At 34.1% G+C, this 25,676-nt stretch overlaps 1 protein-coding gene across 1 annotated transcript in view; it reads right to left on the reverse strand.

Annotated features, from left to right (window-relative positions):
• Positions 1-696: 696 nt before the first annotated feature.
• The window catches only part of LOC150100812 (eukaryotic initiation factor 4A-I-like), a 245,289-nt gene continuing 220,309 nt past the window's right edge, over positions 697-25,676 (reverse strand). Inside the window, exons 9-10 of the mRNA XM_090402124.1 lie at positions 5,318-5,487; positions 697-1,909 (exon numbers count right to left, since the gene is read on the reverse strand). Coding sequence (XP_090258250.1) covers positions 1,765-1,909; positions 5,318-5,487 — 315 coding nt within the window. The 3' untranslated portion in view covers positions 697-1,764. The remainder of the gene's footprint in view (positions 1,910-5,317; positions 5,488-25,676) is intronic.

A 25,676-nucleotide genomic window follows, 5' to 3' on the forward strand; every position in this document is an offset into this window, starting at 1 on the left:
TGATCTGTGATAGACAAAAGTTTGAGAAACATTGAACTAGACAATAACTACACCAATATGTAAACTTTAAATCACATGTGTGTGTGAAAGATGAAATATAAAGAAATATGCACACAAACTGTAAATGTTTAATGAAAATAATGGGCATGACCTGGGGGTGTCTCCAAAGTAAAGAAAGCAATGTATGAATTAGTTTTCATGACCCTGATTCACAGAAAAAGTAACTAACTAAATAACAAATGCACGGAACAGACTATACAAAATAATGGAGGACAGAAAAAAAAAAGTCTTTATTTAAACTAAATGAATTAGATTTTTCTGCCTAGTTAGTATTATAACAGTTCTGTATTCACTGATACCACTGTAAGGTACAAATGACAATAGCATGAATGTTAGATCACTGTATAGGTTTAGAAATCACAATATATCGTAAACAGTCATTTTAAATTTGGATTCAATTAGCAACAGTGGTGAAAACCCTGTAAAATTCAATTCTAATTTCACTGATAAATTTATTCAAAAAGGTATATTTCATAAGTTCACTGATCTAAAATTTTCATCTAAGATTAGTTAGATACTAGACTATCATCTATTAGTAATGTAAACTACTATGTAAATAAATAAAAAAAAAAAAGTTAAGATCCAAATCTCAAGTAATACTTATGTTCCTTCTATTTAAAATGAAAAGAATACAGCTTCAATGAGAAATCATATTTATTCTGGTGTTCACCACATAATGGAAGCAGCTCAATTTACACCACTTATTACTGTGGAAACACAGTTATAAATTTTGCCATAAGAAAAATTTTTGTCTAAAATTTATACTTAAAATTATAAAGAGCATATAAAATATCCCTGAAATGATTTAGCTATTTACTTACTTACTAAAAATAAGTAATGTGTATTACATTGATCAGAAACTTGGGGGAAAAAAAATTCTATAAAAGTTTATGTTTTATATTATTATTTAGCCATTGAGAGAAAACAAATAAACACTTCATATTTACAGTTTTTTTTTAAACAAAAAAATATAACATCCCAAGTATTTATTATCCTTTATTTTGTTAATAGCAGTGTATGCTACTCTGTTAAAGGACAAGTAATTTCTAGAAACATTTGCGAAGTTTTTATTTAACAATTTCCTTTTACATAAACATCCTACAAACAACCTTTCGTGATGGTTACTAACATATGCTCAACAGAATACCAGTTCCACATCAGATGGTATTATTATTTTGCATGCAAGGGCCAGCCAGCCAAAAAAAAAAAGAGCGAGTGGGGGATTATAAAGCAAAACAAGTATCCAATTGTACATAAGACATCAAAGTGTTAAGATTTACAGTTGTGATGAAGGATAATTAACACATGCATGTGCATATACACAAAATAAATGAGTGATGGATAAAGAAAAAAAAGTCGAGTAGCACATGCACTGTCTGTAACAATCTCAGCAAAAGAATGATTGCAAAAGGATAGGAAAAAGCAACTTTTTTGTTGGAGGTGGGGAGTTTGGCAGCAAACGCACAGTCAACACTATGTGCAATAAAATTATATAATTTCAATGACAGGAGAATGATTCCAACACACTTCGGACTTCATACCAATTAACAGAATTGACTGGAACTCTGTCTGTCCATCTCTCTCTCTCTTTTTCTTTCCTGCCCTCTCTCGCACTCAACCATCCATTTTTCTTTTCTTTCAGAGCCAGCGAAATCAAGAGTTCCCAAATCACTTTATACTGTTTTTATTTAGCCCATAATAACTTTAGATTAAATCGGCAACATTCATTGGCATTTCCTCAATTTGTGTATTATAAAATTGCTCAATATCCCGAAGAGTTCGCTTGTCATCCTCTGTAATAAAATTGATGGCTACTCCTTTACGACCAAATCGGCCTCCCCTGCCAATCCTGCAAGGAAAATAAGCAAAAATTTACAATGAAAATTCAAATATCTTGAAGAAATTTTAAAATCTAAAAATGTTAATAAGTTTAATGCAACTTTAAACTTTTTATAGTGAACAATTCTTGTAGACAGGTTTATACATTGGTTAGACATACTTATATTTTTTTAGGAAACAAACTATATTATTAATTATAAAAACTAATTAATTTTGCCCTGTTATAAAGCATTTTTATAATCCCATATTGTTGGGAGGGGTGGCGTGACTGCTGATGAATGTATTTACCTGTATGTGTAGGTTTACAGAAAATCTACACATACAGGTAGATAGTGTGACCTTTTTTGAGGTCTCATTAGTGGGAGCTAGATCCAGAAGTGATACGAAGGTAAGATCGAAACTGGTCTGTGTAGTGACCCTTCCCATAATGCATTGCATTGTACAATCTTGTATAGAAAGAATTTTTATAAAATTCTTATATACCGATTTTAGTTGAGAAAGAAAGTCAATAAGAAATACTTGTAGTTAAATTAACAAATTTTCATGAGTGTTTTATGTGATGTGGAAAATTATTAGAATGAATTTTGCTGAATTATTTAACCACCAATATATAATCTGTAAAATTGTTAGTATGAATTGTTAAATTTGACCGCCAATATTGTGCAAATAAAGAGATAGCCCAGACAGAATTAGAATGTAGACCTGAGGCTATTCCCGGGCACGGAGGTCAGCGAGTTAAGGGGCTTTCCCGCCACGACTCAACGATTTCGTAGGAGGGAAGGTACCCCTGGTAGAAGATCCGGGGAACTCGATCTAAAGAAGTTCCAAGGCCGTCGAGGCAGAATAAAAAGGAGACAACAAGCTACGACTGTTAAGTTAAGATAAATAAAAGAAAAAATAACGAATAGATATTTCGAATCAAGTATCAACGAGTTACGGGGTTTTCCCGCCATGACTCAGCGATTTTGTAGGAGTGAAGGTACCCCTGGTAGAACATCCAGGGAACTCGATCTAAAGAAGTTCCAAGGCCGTCAAGGTAGAATAAAAAGGAGACAACAAGCTATGACTGTTAAGTTAAGATAAGTAAAATAAATGAATAGATATTTCGAATCAAGTATACAATCAAAAAATTAAAGAAACATATAAAAATACATTTATTTTTACAGCATTATACATGTCTGTGTAAGGATATGTGCTTTGCATTATGGGATACTAAGAAAATTGATGTGAAGTCATTAGCCTCTATATACGAGTTGCCCTGCATGAGGTTACTTCATGTGCAAACTTTTTTTGCTTCCACTTGGATAAAGGATGAAACCAAGAATATAATTTTTTGGCATCTTTAATTTTATCTGAAATGATTAATTTTCACACTATGTATCTTTCCATCACTTTTTTTTCCCAGATGTGAAATTAACATAACCGTCCTAGTGACAGTCTCTTTGTCTCAACAAGTTCCTAAATCATTTTCTAATTCTCTATTTTAGTGCTATTTCAATATTACTACTACACAATATTACTACTACATTATCAATCTGTCATCTAGTCCATATGATTGTAATGCTGCCCAAATCTTCCTGTAGTCAATACTACTGAATACCTTTTGAAAGTCAACAAAACAAGTATAAATATTTTCATATCTTCGGCTGAGAATTACACATCAGAAACACTGTACTTTGCTTACAGATGTGCAAGCACAGTACAGTGTTTCTATCTTCTTGGGTGTTGGATGTTATTCATCTCTTTCTATATATTTCTATATATTACATAAAAGTAATAAATCATAAAAACGTTTATTAACTAGCTTATATTTTGCTGGATTTCAAACCAGCATCTTCAGAGCACAACTAATTGTTACAGTCAATATGAGATGAGTAAGTGAAACAATTCAAACTATAACAGACAAAAGGCCTCAAGTCCTAATTTGGCATCCTCTAATGTTATACAGAAGTTTTGATTTTAAGATGTCTATTTCCCAAATTTTTGGCATGTTACTGCAGCCATACTTGTTGAGGTCAGGAGAGTGCTTCATAGACATTGCTGACTCTAAAAATAGTCTGATTTGTAATGATTTATATATATAGCAAACTGGTTTTCTTCCATCTAATCCTGGGTGAAGGAATGTCCAAAGCATGCCTATCAGGCTTGCCATAATGATGGTAATGAATGTTTTGCATTTTTTTTCCTGAGGCAGATGTTAACAGATCTTCCTATTTGTCCATAGTAGCACAGCATGTATCATAGGATACTTCATACATTCCATGTGTGACAGGGGATGAAACCTGTCTTTAGGAGAGTGGATCAGCATTGTTAATTTGATGTATGGTTTGATGGGGGCATGATGGCTATATTTCACTAGTATTTTAAATATCTTTTCCCAGATATATGAAACAGTGGTGCTTTGCTTGTGTGTGTGTTGGGGGAGGGGGGAGGAAAGCATGTAGTATTTTATTTTACTTTATTTTTTAATTTGAAGGATTTGTAGCCACTGGAAAAAAGTTTAGTTAAGATTGTTTAGTTCTGTAGCAAGGGCTGCATCACAAACAAACAGCCCTAGCTCTATGATTTACTGTTTTGAGCATTAAATCATAGAACTAGGGCTGTTTGTTTGTGATTTGTCTCCCCCCCCCAAGCTGAACTAGGGCTGTTTGTTTGTAATTTGTCTCCCCCCCCCCAAGCTTTTAAGGGGTACAATCCTGATTCTTACTTTTAAATCCCCTCCACTTCTTTCTGTTTGATATTATGTTGGTTCACTCCCTACACACCTTGTGCTTGCTAGGTAGTGCATCTGCAATACAACAAAGTAGAATACATTCATTTTGACAGTTATAACTCCATTCTACCCAAACTGTGCCACATATTGGGTTTGATTGGCAGTCTGGTTGATGGTTTGAGAATAAGCATTTCCTAGACTTGAAGCAATTTTAATGCATCTAATATATTCAAAGTTGGAATGTTTTTTAGGATGGAGGCAGATTTCAAGGCACAGTCCATACGTAGATACCTGGCACAAAATCCATTGGAAGATGGCCACCTTACTTCACAGAAGCAAATAAAATACAAGTATCAAAGACTGTTCCTCGAATATGCCTTGGTCCTAAAAAAAAACAATCCCAAAATGAATTAGCTTGGAAGCATAAACTGCCTCATGGGGAAATGCTTATTCTCTGACATTAGTTCAACTAACAAGAATGTCCCATCAAACATACTAGAAGGCACAAATCAAGACTTGCCTCGTTTCTCTTATTAATGTAGCACCTGCATGCATATATTTTTACTTCTGTACTGTTCCCTGCTAATGCCAATTTGACTTTGGCAATATAAGGAAATAAATTATTTTAATTATATCATCTATTTTAGCTATTATAACATTTTGAGTAACAATCAACATATAAGCCTAAGCACCAGAATAACTTACCTATGGATATAATTTTCTCTGTTAGTTGGCAAGTCATAGTTGATTACTAATGACACTTGCTGCACATCAATGCCTCTTGCTAAAAGATCTGTGGTTATGAGAACACGACTGGATCCTGAACGGAATTCTCTCATGATAACATCTCTTTCTTTTTGATCCATGTCACCATGCTAAGAGAAAAGCATAATTAATATAATATTAATTTTTATATTCAAGGCTAAGAATGATCCCTGCTGGAAAAATGACAGATCTCAAACACATTTTATATTTAGTGTAAAATATTTTAGTTTATTATGTGAGAAAATTTAATCAACTAAAATTCATAAGTAATACAAAAGTTAAAAATAAAATCATGCACACAACATATTTTAAGATAGTCCCAATTGTATAAGGTTTCCTTTGCATTTTTGTGTGTATTTGTATTAGTAACATTACCTTCAATACTACACACATATATAGGCACAAAATTCTACTGACAACATATTCTTATATCAATCAGAATAGTCCAACAAAAGATGAATACATGGACTGATCTGTTAGTGTTACACTAGTGTAAGATATAAAACAGCTAGCTACAATACAAGAGGTATTGAAAAATGGGGAAATCTTCCCATCTAAAAATATAGTTTAAAGTTTAAAAATATAGTAAAAAAATCTAGCTTTCAATACAAGAGGTATTGAAAAATGGGGAAATCTTCCCATCTAAAAATATAGTTCTGTATGCTTTTTAGTTCATTATTTTCAAACATGTTTAACTTTTAAAATGAATACCCCCCCCCCACTGACCATTTAGAGACTCAGTTTCACTAGAGAATTTGTTTTAGACCATTAAGCATTAATTTGAAGTTTGCAATTTCGTAGTTACTAAAATGCTTTTCTTTTCGGCTTTATTTTTGTCCTTTAAAATATCAGTGCTGTGTTGGCAACAACCAAAGCGGTACCTAACAATGAACCATGAGCTACACCCATGACACGACTATTCCTCAGGGACTATTCAAGAAATGCCATAAGCTGTGATGTAATTGTAACCAGTTGCTTGCAGTTTCAAAGGCAATACAATACAAAACCTTGTCTTACTATTTTCAGTTCCTTTATTTTAATTTCCATTTCAACTACAAAACACAGTAATAACTATTAGTTTCAATTTACAGTTAATCCACTATCTATTGGGGATTTCATTCCATAATAACCTTTCTTGTAGATTAAATACATCTGAAAATAGTACTTCTAAAGAAATATATCCGAATATCTGTGATTACTGAGCCCATAAAAAAAAACTATTTTAAGACAAACATTTTATCCATTAAGAGTTTATTCAAAATTAGTACATGCAATTTATGTTAATTATCTAGACTTGCATACAGCATATTTTAAAATTAGCTAGCTTGTATTATTGCAAATGCTTTAACTATAAATATTGTAAAGTTCTGAAAATAATCATGTAGAAAAGACATTAACTAGTAAAATAGTGGCATACATTTTTCACAAGGGAACAATTGCATTTAAAGCAACAGCTATTTTGTGTGGAATGGAGGTTTTTTTTTTTTTTTTTTTAAAAAAGCAACAAGCACAGATGGAGAATTATTGAAATGAATTTCATTAATTAATGAAAAGATAATTTCTGCTTTATTATATGTAGAAAGACAATGGGCATTGCATCATCCTTCTAATTGAAAAAACCTCAGTTGATTCTCGTTGTAACTAGAGGAATCTTCATATGGTCTTTTTTCAACTGAAGATGAGTTAGCCAATCTCATAGGAACATAGCAGGGTTTTTACTCACAAAAAATAAGTTTTTTTTCATCCTGCATACAGGGAAATTGGTGGCCAGGAAAACACAATTTACAGGCAAAAAATACTATTGTTAGTGGTGGGTAGAAAATAGCATTGTATTTAGTGGTGTAAAGTATCCTCCTACAATGAGTCTTGGGTTTCCTCAGAGGAGTTACATAATAATAACAATAATAAAAGTTTATGTTCCATCTTTATAACCCAGTCATTTCAAAGCACATTTGTCGTGCAGTCATTAGGGAAAAATTCACACCCAAGATAAGCGAATGTTTCATTTACCGATTTTACTAACTAAATTTTTATCTTTATTTCTTTTGAATAAAATAAAAATTATGGATCGAAAGTAATATTCTCTCTACAGATAGACTAATATTTAATTATATAAAAGCGTACTTGCATAAAAAATAATGCAGGCATAGCCTAGTCTTACAAGTTAGGTTCCAGACCACTATTGTATAGTATGCCCACACTTTGTAGAGCTTCGCTAGGCTTGGTGCCAAGAATAGTCGATTCCTGCTGAAGGGAAGAAAAAAATGAAGGACGTACGAATCGGTCGCCAACACGTGAAATCACATGCTTTATAGAAAAAAATTTCCAACTGTTATACAAGCAAAATAGTTACCACTTTAAAAGCTACAATGATCATAAAAGAGAAGTTAATTTTCTGACGTGTAATAATAAACAACTCATCCCAGAAGACGGTTGATTACCCTATTATCGGAATGGATTCTCCTTTTTGTGACATGCACAGAAGTGTCAAAGGTTCTTGAATTTGTGGGCGTACTATCAGTGCCGTAGTTAGAGTGGTCCCCGAGTTTGCCGCCCCCTCTCAATACACACCAAAAATATTATAAAAAAGTAAAAACGATGTAGGGAAAGAAATCAAAACACTATGTTTATGTTTATTTTAGTTGTAAGTATAGTTGTTAAAAACTAATTATTAATTAAGTAATAAAATTACTAAGTTAACATAAATAGAAGAATCGTCGAAAAATAAAATTGTGTCTCATGTGAAAAAGTGCTGCCTGGGGCAGACCACTCCCTCCACCCCCCCCTAGCTATGCCACTGCGTACTATATAGCTAATCACTTTTTTCTTTTTTTTCCATTTGTAGATGCCTGTAATGGTTTAATAACCTTTTTAAGCAGCCACATATGTATGTAAATGATGCTAATAAAGCATTTATCTACGGCCAGATATGCAAATGAAAAATATTAAATAATTTTCACGAATGAAAACGTTATTCTGAACAGCTTGGCTTAAAATGTCAACCAATCTGGTCAGCAGGCTACACTATTAAAGTTTTCCATTTTGGCAATAAGGCTGTCTGACATTTATGGATAACTGTAGTATTAACTGAAGCTTTATCTTTGTTTTAAAAGCTATAACAACAGCACTGCAACGGAAGTTTAGCCCTCAGCCTGTCTCCATGTTTGAAACACCATCCTCAACTAAATTTAATAATTTCAATCTTAGCATACAATTTAATAGGTTTATGTCTTCTTTCCACTGGAAGCAACATCACACTTACTTTGAATTTTATCTCCCATTCTTAACAATAAAATAACTGTTATAAACAGTTTATAATTCACAGCAAAATACAGAGTCATGTGCTGAAGTGGTTTTAGTGACAAGTTACTAAATCCATCATACGAGTGAATGGCATCCTCATATTGATGAGCAATGGTCATAACTGAAAAGTACTGTATGAGTGGATCACAGTAAGGCAGGGTATTACTATAATCAAACTATTTCTTATGTATCTAATACAAATTTATTTAATTACTGCTTACTTGCATATGGTCTTTTTTTTAAAGCATACCTAAGTTGAGTTAATGAAATAGTTATTTTCCTAAAAACACGTTTTTCAGAAATTCAACTCATGAAATTTTTCAGTTTTCTAGTTCTTGAATATGTTTCCAATGCAAACATAATTATAGTAGATGCACTGGGAATTTGCTACAACATGTATTTATCTATGGTCCCATGTTATGTTATGAAAGTGCACATCATAACAACGTCGTTCCTTGCATGCAGTCTGCAGTCAGGTGCACTTTCTTGAATAAAGAACAATGAATGCATAAGTAAAAATATTTTTAAGATTTTTTTTTTCCTCCCTCAGTAATGTCACAAAAACAGAAGGGCTAAACTCAGAGAGCAAATTGCTGATATCAAGGGCATAGCCAGTAAGGGACTAGGGATGTGGATGTATTGAACCTGGTCATAGGATCAGAAGAGCTATCCATAACCAAGGCGATCACAATGCCCCCAAGGTAAGGAGAGTTAATCAGGCATAAGTCAAATGGATGAGTAATATCATTAATCATGAGCTGCATAAAAAGAAAATGCTGTCGCAAGTACATAAGGAGAAGGGTGACCAGCAAGCTCATGAACAGTAAAAGGCTCAGGCAAGAAAGGTGATCAGCATGGTAAGGAAGCCAAAATCAGATTACTAGAAGAATCTAACCAAACAGGCCAAAAAAAATCCCAATGAGTTCTTTCGTTACGTGGTAAGTAATAGGAAGAATGACTATGGAAGATTAATTTTAATGAGTGCTGATGGTGAAAAGGTGACAGAAGCAGATAAAACAGTTGCGTTACTAAGTGACCACTTTGTAACTCAGTCTCTGTCACATATGTTACTGCTGTAACATATGTGACAGAGACTGATGTGGGAACAGAGGTGGATAAATTGGAGGTTCTTACTATACTGCAGAATCTCAATGTGGGACTTGATGGGAATTACAGATGTGGGACTAGATGGGATATCAGCCTGGGTTTTGTGAGAATGTGCAAGGGAACTGCAATGCCTCTGAGTAAGCTCTTTAATTTGTCTCAGCTCTGGTAGAGTTCCAAGGGAGTGGAAAGAAGGCAAAATAATTCCCTTGCATAAGGGAAGTTTTAAGACTGCAGCAGCAAATTATAGACCAATCAGCATCTCAGGTGTGGTGAAAAAAAGTACTGGAAAAATTCAAAAAGAGAACTACTCAAGAATATGATACTATATGAGGAGCAACATGACTATGTGAAGGGTGGGTCATGTCTTAGTAAATGACTAATTTTTCATAATAGAGTAACAAGTAACAGCTGAGTTGGATAAAGGAAATGGCTACATGATGATTCTGATGAATTTTGCAAAGGCATCTGACAGAATACCACATGGAACTCTGTTAAGCAAATTAGAACAAATGGGGATGGATATGACACTGGTTATGTGGATAAGAGAATGCTGCAGGACAGATAGCAAAAAGTGGTATACAGAGGGAAAGAATCAATGTAGAAACAGAGTTCAGTGCCAGGACCACTACTATTTAATTTGTACATAAATGATATAGAAAATAATCTGAAAAGAAATATTCAGTTGTTTGCTGGTATGAAATCAGGTAGAGTAGATAATGTTGAGAGCTTGCAAGACAAGAAAAGGGAATTTAATGTGGAGAAACGTAAAGTTACGCATTTTGGGATAAATAGATCACAAGTTGGGCGCCACATTGATGGCACTGTACTCCAGGAAATAGACGAAGCTAGACATTGGGGGGGGGGGTAATAAACAGACTTAAAGTTTAGAGGACATATTGCTAAGGCTGCTAAAGCAGCTTGAAGATTCAGAGTATTTGGCTATTGAAGGACACACAAACAAGTAGAGATAAGGAAGTTGTTATTCCACTTTATAAGGCCTTGACACATCCTTGTAATGGAATGATATTGGGGATGAGGAATCAGTGAAGAAGATTCAGAGGCAAGCGACAAAGATGGTGAGTGGTCTGTGGATTGCAGAAGTTGGTTGACAGGAGAAAAAGAGGAGATAGGATTGAAACACTGAAGTTGCTTAAAGTGTTTTATAGGATTGGAAATGTTTCAGCACTTGACTAGAGGGGCCAGAAGAAGAGGTCATCCCTGGGAGTTGAATAAAGGTTTGGTTAATGGGGGTACGAGGACTACGTTTGTTGCTTGGAGTGTTGTGAATGAGTGGAATGGGTTGCCAGAGTCAGTTAGGAGTGCTTTGAAGAGTCAAGGAGAGTCTTTGGACACCATGGAGGTGTCCACACAATAATAATAATTCAGCAGAAAGTCATGTTGTAAAGTTACTAAAATATGCAATTAGCCCAGTTGTGAAGATACTTCATGTGCAAACTTTGTTTACTTACACTTGGATAAAGGATAAAACCAAGAATATAATTTCTTGGCATATTCAATTTATATACGCAGGGTAGGGGAGTCTTGAAAGTTCTAATAAATGCCTAGAACAAAAATGACATTAAAGCAACTGATATAACCACAAGAAAAAATACATACACACAAGGATATAAGAACATAAGTTACCTTCATAACACTGCTACTAGCATGTTTTTTCTTCTAGTTGTATCAGTTGCTTTAATATCCTTCCCCCCCCCCCAGGTAGTTATCAGAGCCCCTCCCCATGTGTGAGTGTGTGTAAAACATATCAAAATTTCCTAGTAAATGAGTCAGCATGTGCTCTGAAACAACACAGAGAGAGAGAGAGAGAAATATAAGAAAAGTAAAGCAGCATATAAAAGTATCTAAACAAAAGTCATGAGACGTTCTGGAGTCTATTGAACAAGCTTAGAATAGTGTACTGTAAAAGGAAACGTGTTAAAGTGACATGAAGACTGAAAATAAAGATATTCTGAATGTCTGGGGTAATTACTTTGACTATTAACATATTAATACTACAGACAGTGAAAAAATATCAAAAAGACTGAAATGTAGAAAGGCATCTGGAATAGATGATAGAGAATCAGAAATGCTGAAGTTTTATAGCAGCTGTACTGCATAATCTAGAAGGATTAGTTAGAAGATTGAATTTTGATTTAAGTAGAGATCACAATTACCACATCTATAAAAATGAAAATAAAATTGAATGAGAATTATAGAAGAATTTATGTAATGTTCAGAATTACAGAAATTCCTACGAAATTCTTACATTTAGAATGCTCGCAATTAGAAGTGCCAACTTCTAACAAATTCTAAATGTGAGTTAGAAGCAGCTAGAAACTTGCAGTTAGAAGTGCTTTCTTGAGGAATACTGAGCATTTCAGGTTAGATTTATGCAAGCATTATGTATGATGGTTAAGAAAAATTCTGGAAAGGAAATTTGGAGAACAAGCCAAGATCAGATATTCACTATAAGATAAATACTGAGAAAGAAATTATGGGAATATAACATGGATCTATATTTAAGTTTTGTAGATCTGGAAAAGAATATGAAAGGTACCAAAAAAAAAAAAAAAGATGTTTACAACACCACAGTTATATGATATGAACTGAACATAATATTGAGCAATATCATCATCATTAGTGTTCTGTCTCTTGACAGGTCCAATGGTATAACTCAGCAGATTCTCTTCCCCAAATTTCCTCTTGCTTCCTCCTTCATTTCCTGATATCTTCTTGCTCCCATTATATCATCAAGCATCGTTAGCCATCTTCTTCCTCTTGGTCGCTTTCCTTCAATTTTCCCTTCTATCATTCTTTTAAGTAGGCTCCTCTTAATACATGTCCTATCCAGTTATGCTTTCTTCTTCTTATGGTCTTTAGTAAATTCCTTTCTTCTTCTACTCTTTGTAATACTTCTTCATTGGTGATTTTTTCAGTCCACTTTATTTTCTCCATTCTTCTCCATAACCACATTTCAAATGCCTCCAACATTTTAGCTTCTTTCTTCCTAATTGTCCATGTTTCTGACCCATATAAGGTCATACTCCAAATATAGCACTTAATAAGCCTTTTCTTTAGATTTTTATTCATTTTATTAATAAACAAATTTTTCTTGCTATAAAAGGCATATTTTCCTTTGTTAATTCTTTCTTTTATTTCCATGTCACATTTTCCATTTTCTTGTATTATACTACCAAGGTATTTGTATTGTCTCACTTGCTCTACACTTTCTCCATTCATCATCACCTTGATACTTCCCGATTTCCTGGAGACTCTCATCACTTTTGATTTCTTCGCGTTAATTTTCATACCATATTTCTTGCATATATTTTCAAATTTTTGCATTAGATGCTGTAGTTCATCTTCGGTATTGCCTAATATTGCTTGATCATCTGCAAATCTAATATTTTGTATTGTTCTTCCTCTTTCCTCTTCATAAAATGCTTCTTTTATCATTTCTTCTGCAAATATATTGAAGAGCGTCGGTGACAGGCAGCATCCTTGTCTTACACCTCTGCCAATCACACATTTTTAGTTTTTCTTACTTTTGTCTTTATTATGGCCATCTGGTTCATATATAATTCAGCTATTAACTTTCGGTCTCTCCAATCCAAACCTATTTTGCGTAATATTTCCATCAGATTTTCCCATTTCACCATGTCAAATGCTTTTTCAAGGTCGATTAAACAAATATAAACTTCTTTATTTACTTCTATATTACTTTCGCATATGGTCCTCATTACTCCAATTGCATCTCTAGTTCCTCTGTCTTTTCTAAATCCAAATTGATCATCCCCCAGAAAATACTCCACTCTATTATACAATCTTTGATTTAATATTCTTAGCAGTACTTTGGAGGCATGTGAGAGTATGCTTATAGTTCTGTAGTCACTGCACTTAGCAGGATTGCTTTTCTTTTCAATTGGTATAAGAATACTCTCTGTGAAATCTTTAGAGTTTCCATGTTTCTGTTATACCTTTCTTCTAGTTGTTTTAGGATTTCACTAGGTATTCCATCCACTCTTCCATCTTTCCACTTTTTAATTCCTGTTTCTACTTCTCTCTTTAGTATTTCAGGACCTCTTTCTTCTGTTGAGATTTCATTTTGCTCTTCCATTTTTTTAATTTTTGTTGGTCTTTCATTTTTTGCATAAAGTTTTTCGATGTATTCCTTCCATCTTTCACTCTGTATTTCAATATCATAAATCACTTTTCCTTGCTTATTTTCTAATGGCAGACTTCTTATGCTTTTTCAAACATTTTATCATATCGCCCCCTTTTTTCCATTTCTTCAATTTCTTTGCATTCTGTTTTCAACCATTCCTCTCTTGCTTTATCAGTTTCTCTTCTCAGTTCATTATTTAATACTTTGTATTTTCTTCTTCCCTCTTCTGTGTTTACATTTTTCCATCTTCTTCTTTCTTCCATTTTTCTTATCATTTCATTTGTAATCCATGGCTTTTTAATTCTTTTCCACAAAACCTATCTCTTCAGCAGCTGTTTCATATATCAAGTTTTTCAGTTGATTCCATTTTCCATTAACATCCATAGTTTCTTCAGATATATTCTCTTTGTTCCTTATTTTATTTTCCAGTTCTTCTCTGAATTTCCTACCTGCATCTCCTTTGAGTTTTTCTAGGTTCCACCTTTTCTTGCTTTTACCTTTGTTTATTTTCTTATATCGTATTCTTAATTCCATAACAAGCAAATTATGGTCTGAGTCAATATCAGCTCCTGGATATGTTGATATCCTTTTTACACTGTTTCTGTACCTGTTTTGTATTAACATATAATCAATCTGGTATCTTGCGATATCACCTGGCATTTTCCATGTATATCTTCTTCTCTTTGGAAGTTTAAACCAAGTATTACCAATGATTAGTTTGTGTATTTTACAAAACTCTCTAAGTCTTTCACCTCTCTCATTCCTTTTTCCAAGGCCATATCTTCCTGTTATTCCCTTCTTTACCTTTTCACCTACCACCGCATTCCAGTCTCCCATCCAGATGGTACACCTTTTAGTTTTGTCTTCTTCCATTATCTCTTCTATTTGATTATATATCTCTTTTACTTCATTTTCATCATGGTTACTTGTGGGCATATATATATCTGTATAATCATTATGTCCACAGGCTTTGCTTTCAGTTTAATCATAATCATCCTGTCACTTTTATATATTATTTTTTCTACTGAATTTTTAACCTTTTCATTCAAAACAAACGCTACTCCATCCCCCCCCCCCCCCCGTGTTTTACAGGAATATATAATTCTATAACCATCACTTTCAAAATCTTCTATATCTTCCCATCTGACTTCACTTAGACCAACCACATCCAATTTATTCCTCTCTATTTTTTTCTTCAAGTTCTCTAATTTACCAGCTCTTAACATTGTTCTTACATTCCAAGTTGCAACATGTATAGTTTCTATCTCATTCTCTCTTGAATGTCTAATTTTCTTCCTATTTCCCTCAATACTTGGGATCCCATCCTCATTGTCCATTTGAGGATTTTGTAGATTAACAACCTGAGAAGCCTCATTTCTTCTTCTGCCAGGCATGACATCCATCGTTTGCCGATAGACCCCATTTTTGCCAGTTGTGGAAACTAAATTTGCCAAGTTCACCATATTTTCTTGGAAATAATACTGAGGTGGTTTCCCGTTGCCTTCCTCAGGAAACCATTATGGTATGGTTTCAAACCTGGGAGAGCAGCAGACTCTCACTGCTTAAAATAGGCTACTCCTCTCACTACTAAAGGTAGAAAATAAAGTAAATAGAAAAGATTCACTCCTAGCCCTCGAATTACTCTAATAGCATTGGGGGGAAGGAACAAGAAGAAGAGAGGAAGTATAAAGAAAGAAGATAGGGACCAGTCTACAGATAACATAACAGACGTAAATTACATGAAGTAAGCATGAGCAATTGAGCAATATACAGTTCGTATTTATGTTGTAAGTCAGCAGTAGTTAGAATTGAAGGAGATACAGGAAGGTGGCTTGATGAATAATCAGGTGTAAGGCAAAAATAAACACCTTCTCCACTGTTATTCATCACCTATATGAATCTCATCATGAATGAATGAATAGTGGCAGGAAACCCAATATCAAATTTATGTTAATCTCAGCTCTTTACATTATGCAGATGATGTTATACTCTAAAACAAATCCAGTGAGAGTGCCCAGGCTTCTCTGAATCCTGGAGATGCACTGAATGACTGCTATCGCAAATTTCTTATAAAAATCAACAATAAAGAGTAAATTAAACATAGTAAATTAAATATGGAAACAGACAATGGAATAAGCAAAGGTGGTATGAAGGGGAGCCAGCTGTATAAATATTCATGGAATAAGAGAAATTATCCAAATGTATACAAGACAGTTTTCAAATCAATGTTAACTTGGGAATCTGAGAGTTGGGTTAGAAATAAAACAGTTGATCGAAGACTATGGACCAGAGATCAGAGAAATATTAGAGGCATGAACAGATGGCATCGATAGCAGAATGATATTAAAAAAAAATGAAGATATTAGTAAAGAAACAGACATGTTAGCATTTGGAAATATGTCAAATTGTGACTTAAAGAGAACGGAAGAGGAACAGTAAAATTAAAATTCGATAAGTAAAAATTATTGAAATCAAATGGAGACAAAAAAAAAATGTCCAAAATGAACCTCAGAATGTTCAAAGGCAGAAGCAATAAAACTATATTGTTTTATTGCTTCTGCCTTTTAATTATTCGTCATTCTGCCGCTAAATTTGTAGCAGCAGAATGACAATAATAAAAGAGGGGTGAAGTGAACAATAATATAGTTTTATTGCTTTTGCCTTCCCTTGCTGTTTTGTCAGATTGGAAGTGAACATTGTTATCCACATTTCAACCAATGGCTTGTTGTTAATTGATTTTTATTATTGAAGATTTCCCTCCTTCAACCAAGACTCAGTATATCTTGAGAAGTGCTAAGTGATACTTGGACAAAGCGTGTCCTGAGTTAACCCCAGTATTATATATTTATATATTTTTCAGAAACGTTTTTTTAATAATGGAAAAGTGGCTTAGAACTAGAACTTTGAAAAGAAGGGCAAATGAAACAGGTGATGCTAACCCTAATTGTGATACAAGTGTTGTAACAGCGAGTAAATCTGATACTATTAAAGAAGAAGAAACAAGCAGTTCAAAGAAAAAATACAGTAGGAAATATACATTTCATATTTGTAATTCGAGTTTACTTGGTGTGGAGATGAAAGTGAACAGAAATCTCAAAGTGTTTTGTGTTATGAAGTGTTGTCGAACAAGTGCATAAAACCTGCAAAACTCCAACGACATTTAGAAACTAAACATTGTGATGTGAAAAATAAGCCAATTGAATTTTTTCAGCGATGCTTAGGGACATTAAATCATGGGAAAGATATAGTTTCAGCCATGGGTTCCATTAATAGGCACTGGAAGCATCCTATTTCTTAAGTTTGCAAATAGCGAAAACAGGGAAACCTCATTATATCGGGGAAAATTTGTTACTTCCAGTTATATAAAAGATGTGGTAAAAACAATGTTTGGCAACAAGCTACTAAAAGATGTTGCTTTGATTCCTCTTTCAAATGACACTGTCAGTCACAGAATTAATGATATGGCAGGTAACGTAGAATCATCGAAAGAGTTAAGAAGAGCCCTTATGCGTTACAAATAGACGAGACTACTGATGTTACAAGTGATGCGCAGTTAATATGCTATGTAAGATATGCACATGATAACAACATTCATGATGATATTCTGTTTTGTAGAACTTTGCCATCCCGAACAACTGGGGAAGAAATATTTCACACTCTCAATAATTACATAATACACAAAGGGATCCAGTGGGAAAAGTGTATAGTTTTCTGTTCGGATGGAGCTCATGCCCATACAGGCAGGCATAGTGGGGTGTTTCCATGGTTAAGGAAGTAGCTCCGGATATGAATTTGGTACATTGTTTCATACATAGGGAAGCGTTAGCCTCCAAAGGAATGCCACCAAAATTTAAAACTGTGCTATACAAGGCTGTAAAGCTAGTTCATTTTATTAAAGCTTGACTGTTAAATAACAGGTTATTTTCAGTACTCTGCGATGAAATGAGCAGTGAATATATACAACTTCTGCTTCATTCTGAAATTTGCTGGCTTTCCAGGGGCAAAGTACTAACAAGGTTATTTCAATTAAGGCACGAAGTTTTATTATTTGTAAATGAACGTAATTCTGCTTTTGCATCACTTCTTGTCGACAAAGCATGGTTATCAACACTATCCTATCTTTCAGACATTTTTTCGAAATTAAATCTCTCCCTTCAGGGAAATTCTTTAACTGTTCTTGATGCCTATGACAAAATAAAGGCATTCGAGAAAAAACTAGTTTTATGCATTAATTATGTAAAAGACAGACAATTTGCACCTTTTCCAACATTGGAATCATTTTTAATGGAAAAATGATACTTTTGTTGATTTTGAGTTTCTGGAAAGGGTTTGTGACCACCTCAAAAATCTGAAACGGAATTTCGAAACATATTTTCTGAATAACTTTTATAAGAAATTTCTGTGGGTTCGCGATCCATTTCAGGCTCAGTCACGAGAAAGACCTTTCGTTATCGAAAAAAGAACAGTTAATTGAGCTTTCAAGTGACAGTGGATTTAAAATGCAATTCTGTTATCTTGGTTTGACTCGATTTTGGATCTCCTCTTCAGTGAGAAGTGAATTTCCCAAATTATCTGAAGAAGCATTGAAATTGTCAAGCAGTTCTCTACAACCTATCTTTGTGAGAAAGGATTTTCATCGCTCCTTCAAATAAAAACAAAATACAGATATAGTCTTCATGTGTGTGCCGATCTTCGACTGAATTCGACCAATATTGAGCCAGATATCCAGCAACTCTTCAAGGACCAAGAAGCTCAACCATCTCATGAAAAGTAAGTAGTAACATAATTAGATCATATTATTTATTTGTTTAATAAAAATTAAAACTGTTCAATGATGATACACTTTTAATCGTTTACTTCCAATTTAGTTAATTATGTTTCCATATGTATTCAAAACATGCTTTTAGATTTATTATGTAATAAATGGCACAGTTTTTCCGAAATGTTGGTAATTCCTACTTAGGTTTTTAAAAAAATTACGAAAAGTCAAAACGACGTATAGGGAAATAAATTAAAAACACTGTTTATTTTTGAAGTAAAGCTAATTCCAACATTCTAAAATGTTATTTTTCTTGCTTTTCTGTTCGCAAAATCGATGACATTGTCAAAGTCTATTTCATCACTCAGTTACTGTTTTATAGACAGTACAGCAAGATTTCTTAAACGCCAAAAAACTGCAGGCCGAGCGGATCCCCCCCCCCCAGCGACGCCTCTGTAACGTAGTGGTCCGTAGAATTGTTTTCAGCATTCTGCTGATCCTTGGCCTTAGAAAGGTTGTGAAACAATAATGTGTTTGATGCAAGGATGGCAGGTAAAGGCCCAGTGGAAGACAAAGATCTATGCAGCTAAAGTGCATTAGCGATAATATCGAAACATCCTTTGAGAGTGCGTATCAGGAATTTGTTGTTAATAATAATTCATATGACCAGAAAAATGAGAAGAGGGCAGCTTAATGTAATTAATATATATTTGCAAGAATGAAGAATAGAAGAAAAGTTTTATAAAAAAAAAAAGTACTTCTTATGGTGCTATCTTCTATCAAAGGTCAGCGACCATCTTGCTGAACAAACTGCGTTCTTGCGTTAATCGGAGCAGTTATGCACTGCTCTTTCCTGTCCATGTCTTGATGTTGTCAAACCATGATATTCTTTTTCTTCCTCTAGTTCCTTTGCCATCATTTCTCCCTACCAAAATAGTTTGTAGAAGTTGGTATTTGCTGTTTTTCATGATGCGGCCAAGATATGATGTTTTTCATTTCTTGATTATTTGTACGAGATCTTTAGCTTTACCAATGGATTTTAAGACATCTTCATTGGTAATTTTTTCTGTCCACGATATCTTTAGCATTCTTCTGTATAGCCACATCTCAATGGCTTCAATTTTCTTGATGGTTGTCGCCTTCAATGTCCATGTTTCAACTCCATAGAGCAGAATAGACCACACGTAGTGTTTCAGCATTCGGCATTTGATTTCTATTTTTAGGTCTTTATTACAGAATAATGTTCTCATTTTCATGAAGGACTGCTGTGCAACTTCAATCCTTGTCTTTATATCTATTTCAGGATCCCACCTTTCATTAAGCCAGCAACCAAGATATTTATATCTTGACACTTGATCGATATTTTTCCCACTGAGTGTCAGTTTCATTGATGAGGTTGGATGTTTGCTGATGACCATGTATTTTGTATTGTTGATGTTTATATTTATTCGCATTCTTTGGCTTTCTATGTATACTCTGTCAATGAGTTTTTAGAGATCCATAATGTTATCTGTAATTAGCATGGTGTTATCTGCATATCGCAGATTGTTAACAATCTTTCCATTTATTGTGATTCGATTTGGACATTCTTCCAATGCCTTTTTAAACATTACCTCTGCATATATGTTGAACAAGAGTGGTGAGAGCACTCATCCTTGTCTCACTCCTCTTTTGCTGTTAATATCACTGGTGGTAATGTTGTCTAATTGAATGGTAGCTGACTGATTCCAATACAGATTTCTTATTAGTCTTATGTCTTGTCCAAACTAGCCCTATTTGTTGAAGGCTTCTATTAAGTTAGTATGTCTGATTTTGTTGAATGCTTTTTCAAAATCTATAAAACACACAGACAGATTTCTGTTTTTCCATGCATTTTTTTATCAATATCTGGACACAGAAAAGGGCCTCTCTAGTATCAAAACCATTCCGAAAGTCGAATTGAGTTTCTTCACTTTTTCTATAAATACAATTCTGAATTACTTTCAATAATATTTTTAATGTTTGGCTCATTAGACTAATAAGTCGGAAGTCGCCACAGGAATGCTGTTTGGGTTTCTTTGGGATAGTGATAAATGTAGATTTGAGCCAATCTGTTGGAAATTCATAACTTTCATATATTTTATTAAATAGTTTTTCAAGAAGTTTGATGTTATCTGGTTCTATTAATTTTAAAAATTGTTTGCACACCATCTGGTTCACTGGCTTTTCCTGTTTTACTTGATCTTATAGCATTCTCTATTTCACATTTCATAATTGCTAGTCCTTCAATGTTATCTTTTATATTTATAGGCTTCTGTAAAAAAAGTACAAGATATAATATATAAGAATAGGAAATGAATTTATAAAATAAGTGGATAAATATATATTGGTATAAACATAAAACAGATCAAAGACAAGAGAAAAATATAAGAATCTGTTAAGTTGACAATGTTGTATTACTAGCTGTATACTCCAATTCATTGCAAAAAATTGATATGTAAATTATTATTATAAGAGCATTCCAAAAACATGTGAATATCAAAAACAAAATAATACTTCCCAATAAACAGTAGATGATGCAAATTGGAATTACATATGACAACCATCATCATCAAATTTCTGCCATGTAACCTCAAGTGGTGTACAGGATATGATAGTACTACATGAAAAATTTACTTCATTACTAACTTCCTATCTACAATTTTCCTCCAAATCAGTCTTTTACTTGTCAAGACTCCAACATTACCAGATCTTATATTTCTATCGTCTAAGTCACTTTGTATCGTATCAATCCACCTATATCTTGGTCTTCCCCTGGGTGGTTTTCCTGCCAACTTGGCAGAGAACACTTGTTTTGCTAATCTTTACTCACCCGTTCTGTTTAAGTGACCATACCACCTGAGATTAGCTCTGCTAATGCATTCCTGCATTCCGACAATATCAAGTCCTTTCCTAATATTCTCGTTTTTAATATGATATTGCCATTGATGCCATCTGTTCATGCCTCTAATCTTTCTCAGGACTCTCATATCTGTGGTCTCTAGTCTTTGGTCAAGTGTTTTACTTCTGACCCAGTTCTCAGATTCATAAGTTAAAACTGGTTTGAACACTGTCTTGTATACAGCTAATTTAGTGTTCTGATTAATTTCTCTCTTATTCCATATTAATTTATTCAATTAACTTCTTACCATACCAGCTTTGTTGATTATGTTTTCTATTTCCATATTTAATTTACCATCTTCACTAAAAATCATGCCTAAGGAGCTGAAATGTTTCACTTGTTTCACAGGTTCTCCATTCACAACACAGTTGACATTTTCAAAGATTCTGCCTATTTTCATTGTCTTTGGCTTTTTACTGCTGACCTTCATACCATATCTATTACAACAGTTATTCAATTTAGTCAGAGAATCTTGGAGACTTGTAGCGGATTTATTTAGAAGTATAACATCGTCCGCATAAAGCAAAGAGCTGACATTAACATCTCCAATTTTGATATCACGTTTAATACCACTTTCCTTCATAATGTGATCCATATAGATTATGAATAACAGAGGGGATAATGTACATCCTTGTCTCACACCAGTTTTAACATTAAACCATCTTCCTGTACTTCCTTCAATTCTAACCGCTGACTTACACATCAAATAAAGACTAAGTATTGCTTGATATAATGCCCCATTGACACCATATAACTGTAGCGTATTGAATAGCTTCTTTCTTGGCAGCTTGTCATATGCCTTTTCCAAATCGACAAAACTTAAATAGAGATCTTTGTTATATTCCCATGATTTCTCCACTATTTGTCATAAAGTGAAGATCTGATCCTGACAGCCTCTATTTGACCTGAATCCAGCTTGTTCTTCACCAAGCTTTTCTTCCACAATTCTTCTCAACCGTTTCTCAAGTATACTTGCATATATCTTACCAGGAACACCCAGTAGGGATATACCTCTGCAATTCTCACATTCAGATTTATTTCCCTTTATATATATGGGTACTATGAGTGCTCTACTCCAATCGTCTGGAATTCGTCCCTCTCTCCAGGCATTCTGAACTATGCAGTGCAGCCACTGTAAGACTTTTATACCACCATACTTCAGCATTTCTAGTCGAATATCATCTACTGCTGCCTTACCACATTTCAAGCCTTTGATGGCTTTTTCTACTTCAAGTACGGATATGTATTCCTGACTGCATGCCTGGTCAGTGTTTTTTATCGCTGTGCTGTCATCACTGCTTGTTTCAGCAAATTTTCAAAGTAATTACTCCACACTTCAAGGATATCTTTTTCTCCCGTTTTCATGTCACCTTTATAACTCTAACTCCTTTTACAGCACTCTTTCCTCCATTCCTAAGCTTCTTCAACAACCTCCAGAATATTTTGCCACATTCTTGATATTTATTTTCTATGTTCTTGCCAAAGTCTTCCCATGACTTTTGTTTAGCTAGTTTTACACAGTGTTTAGCATTCTTGCATTTGTCTCTGTATTCTCTAAGAGCACAAGCTGACTTATTTGACAGGAACTTTTGATATGCTTTCTTCTTTTCCTTCACTGTCTCTTTAACTTCCTGTGTCCACCAGGGAGTTCTGATTTTTTTATCCTTGCAGACAACCTCACCACATGTCTCTCTGGCAGAATCAATCAATGTTTTCTTCAGAGTTTGCCACTGAATCTCCAAGGTTTAATTTCTGTTCTCAAACTCTTTAATTTTTTCTTCAATAATCTTTGTGTATTTTAGTCTACAGTTCACATCTGAGAGCTGCTCAACTTTTATTCGCTTTAAAACTTTCTTACATGTTATTCTTTTCAATATGAAATTCAATTTTATCCTGCTCAAGACTAAATAGTGATCACTTCCAATTTCAAATCCTCTGTACACTCTGGTGTCCTGCACCAGGGAGAAAACATCACTATCAACAATAACATAGTCACTGAGACTTTTCTGATTCCTTGCCTCTTCTCTCCATGTGAATTTGTGCACATTTTTATGTTGGAACATGGTGTTAGTAATAACCGGTCCATGTCCTGAGCAGAAATTCAACAGGTATTTGCCATTATTAGCTTTGCTCTTTTCTCCAAATTTTCCCAAAACATTTTTGTATGTCTAACAATCACTTCCTACTCTGCTATTTAGATCTGCAACAAGGACCAACTTTTCCTTTTTCATTGTGTCAGTAGCTTTCTCTAGAGCCCCAAAAAATTCCTCCACTTCTACCTTAGTAGAACCTTCTGTGGGACCATAGGCACAGTCCAGTTCCCCATTCTGATATTTGCCCAAATCACTGCCATTCAAGAAGATGAGCCTCATATTTTGTGTTGAATAGTATGGCTGCTACTCCTTTTCCTTGATTGTCATTACCTGAATATATTGTATTTTGTATTTATTGCTCAGAAAGATCTCACCAGTTTTTGTCTTTTTTGTTTCAGTCACCCTATTATGTCGATCTGGTACTTATCTAATTCCTCCGCTAGCTCCATTTCTTTGCCATTCACACTTTTTATGTTGATAGTACCGATCTTTAACTCTGGTGATGTTGAGTTGGGGTGTGTTTTCAGATTTGTTCCAGTAGCTGACTTTTTGTTGTTCGCCCTGGTTCCCTGGCAAAAACAACGGGGGCCTTGTTTAATCAGGCAACGCCCTAGCCGGCATGAAATTTTGTCATGTTGTACCATCATTTTGTATTTTGGTTTAACCAATAGGAATACAATTTGGTCAGCTAAATCCCAAATTGCCAGCCCATCCTCGTTCATTAAGTATCCAGGTAGATACCTAACAGGGTGCACCACGAGAAGGTGAGGATTGGACATTAGGTCAGAAGCCCTGGTCGGTTCTCCGCATTCCTTTAAAGGCTATGTGGAGGTGTCCTCTCAGTTATACAGCTTTGACCCTTAAGCACCCCCATATGACAACCATTGAAACAAATTTTCTGTTGATTTCGATTTTGTGGGTAACTGTCACAAAAAGCACTGACTAGAATATAAAAAAAGAAGTGAGAAGACAGTATGTATTAAGTGATTGGGTTCGAGGATACATAGTGGTCGGTCAGCGAATTTAGTGCTCCTGTGAAGTTGGTGATTTTTGGCTGTTTTATTGTGTTTTCCTTTAGAAAATTAGTGTTTTGTAGTATACTAGTGTAGATTTTAGTGTTTTATAGTGTATTTAGTATTTTATCGTATATTTTTATTAAGATATTTTAATATTTGGGTCGGCAAATTTAGTGCTCCTGTAACGTTTGTGATTTTTGTCTGTTTTTATTGTGTTTTTCCTTAGAAAATTAGTGTTTTGTAGTATACTAGGATAGAGTTTAGTATTTTATCATATATTTTTATTAAGACATTTTAATATTTAGTATACGTTTAAAAAGGCACCAAAAAGAGCAAGAAGGGTAATGCTAAAAAAAGCACCACAGGCGAGAACAAGAAGGTTAGCCCTATCAACAAGGTTATTGTGCACATGGAAGAGGTTAACGAAAATGAATTAACCGCCAAAATAGCGAAGTTGAAGCAGATTATCAGAGAGGCACGTGGGAATGGCAAAAAGTTTAGAGACGTTTAAATGAGCACAGGGAGAAAAAGAAAAATGAACAGGAAAATAAGAAACAACAAAGCAAGGAAACAGGTAAGTCAAAAAATAATGAAAATCAGGTAAGTGGCGTTGTTAGTAAAAAGAAAGAAATTATTTGGTATGGTGACTATAATAAAACATGCTATAGATGAGAGAGAGTTATAACATCGAGTTTTCCTGGAGCGAAAATTCAAAATATAACTCAAGTAATTCAAAAACAGAAAAGAAAAGTAAATGAAATGGTAGTTGTAGTAGGTACGAATGATTTAACTGGTGATAAGTTCAGTATGAGAGAGGACATGAAAGGGTTGCTGGAAGAGGCGAGAGTGAAGAGTGAGAAAGTGAAATTCATTAGTATTTTACCTCGCTATGACAAAAATAAATCAAAAAGAAGGGCTATGATGACAAACAATTCA

The sequence above is a fragment of the Typopeltis vanoorti genome, chromosome 12 (assembly GCF_054136105.1).
Source record: "Typopeltis vanoorti isolate ZY-2024b chromosome 12, IOZ_Tvanoo_1.0, whole genome shotgun sequence".
In the NCBI taxonomy this organism is placed as follows: Eukaryota; Metazoa; Arthropoda; class Arachnida; order Uropygi; family Thelyphonidae; genus Typopeltis; species Typopeltis vanoorti.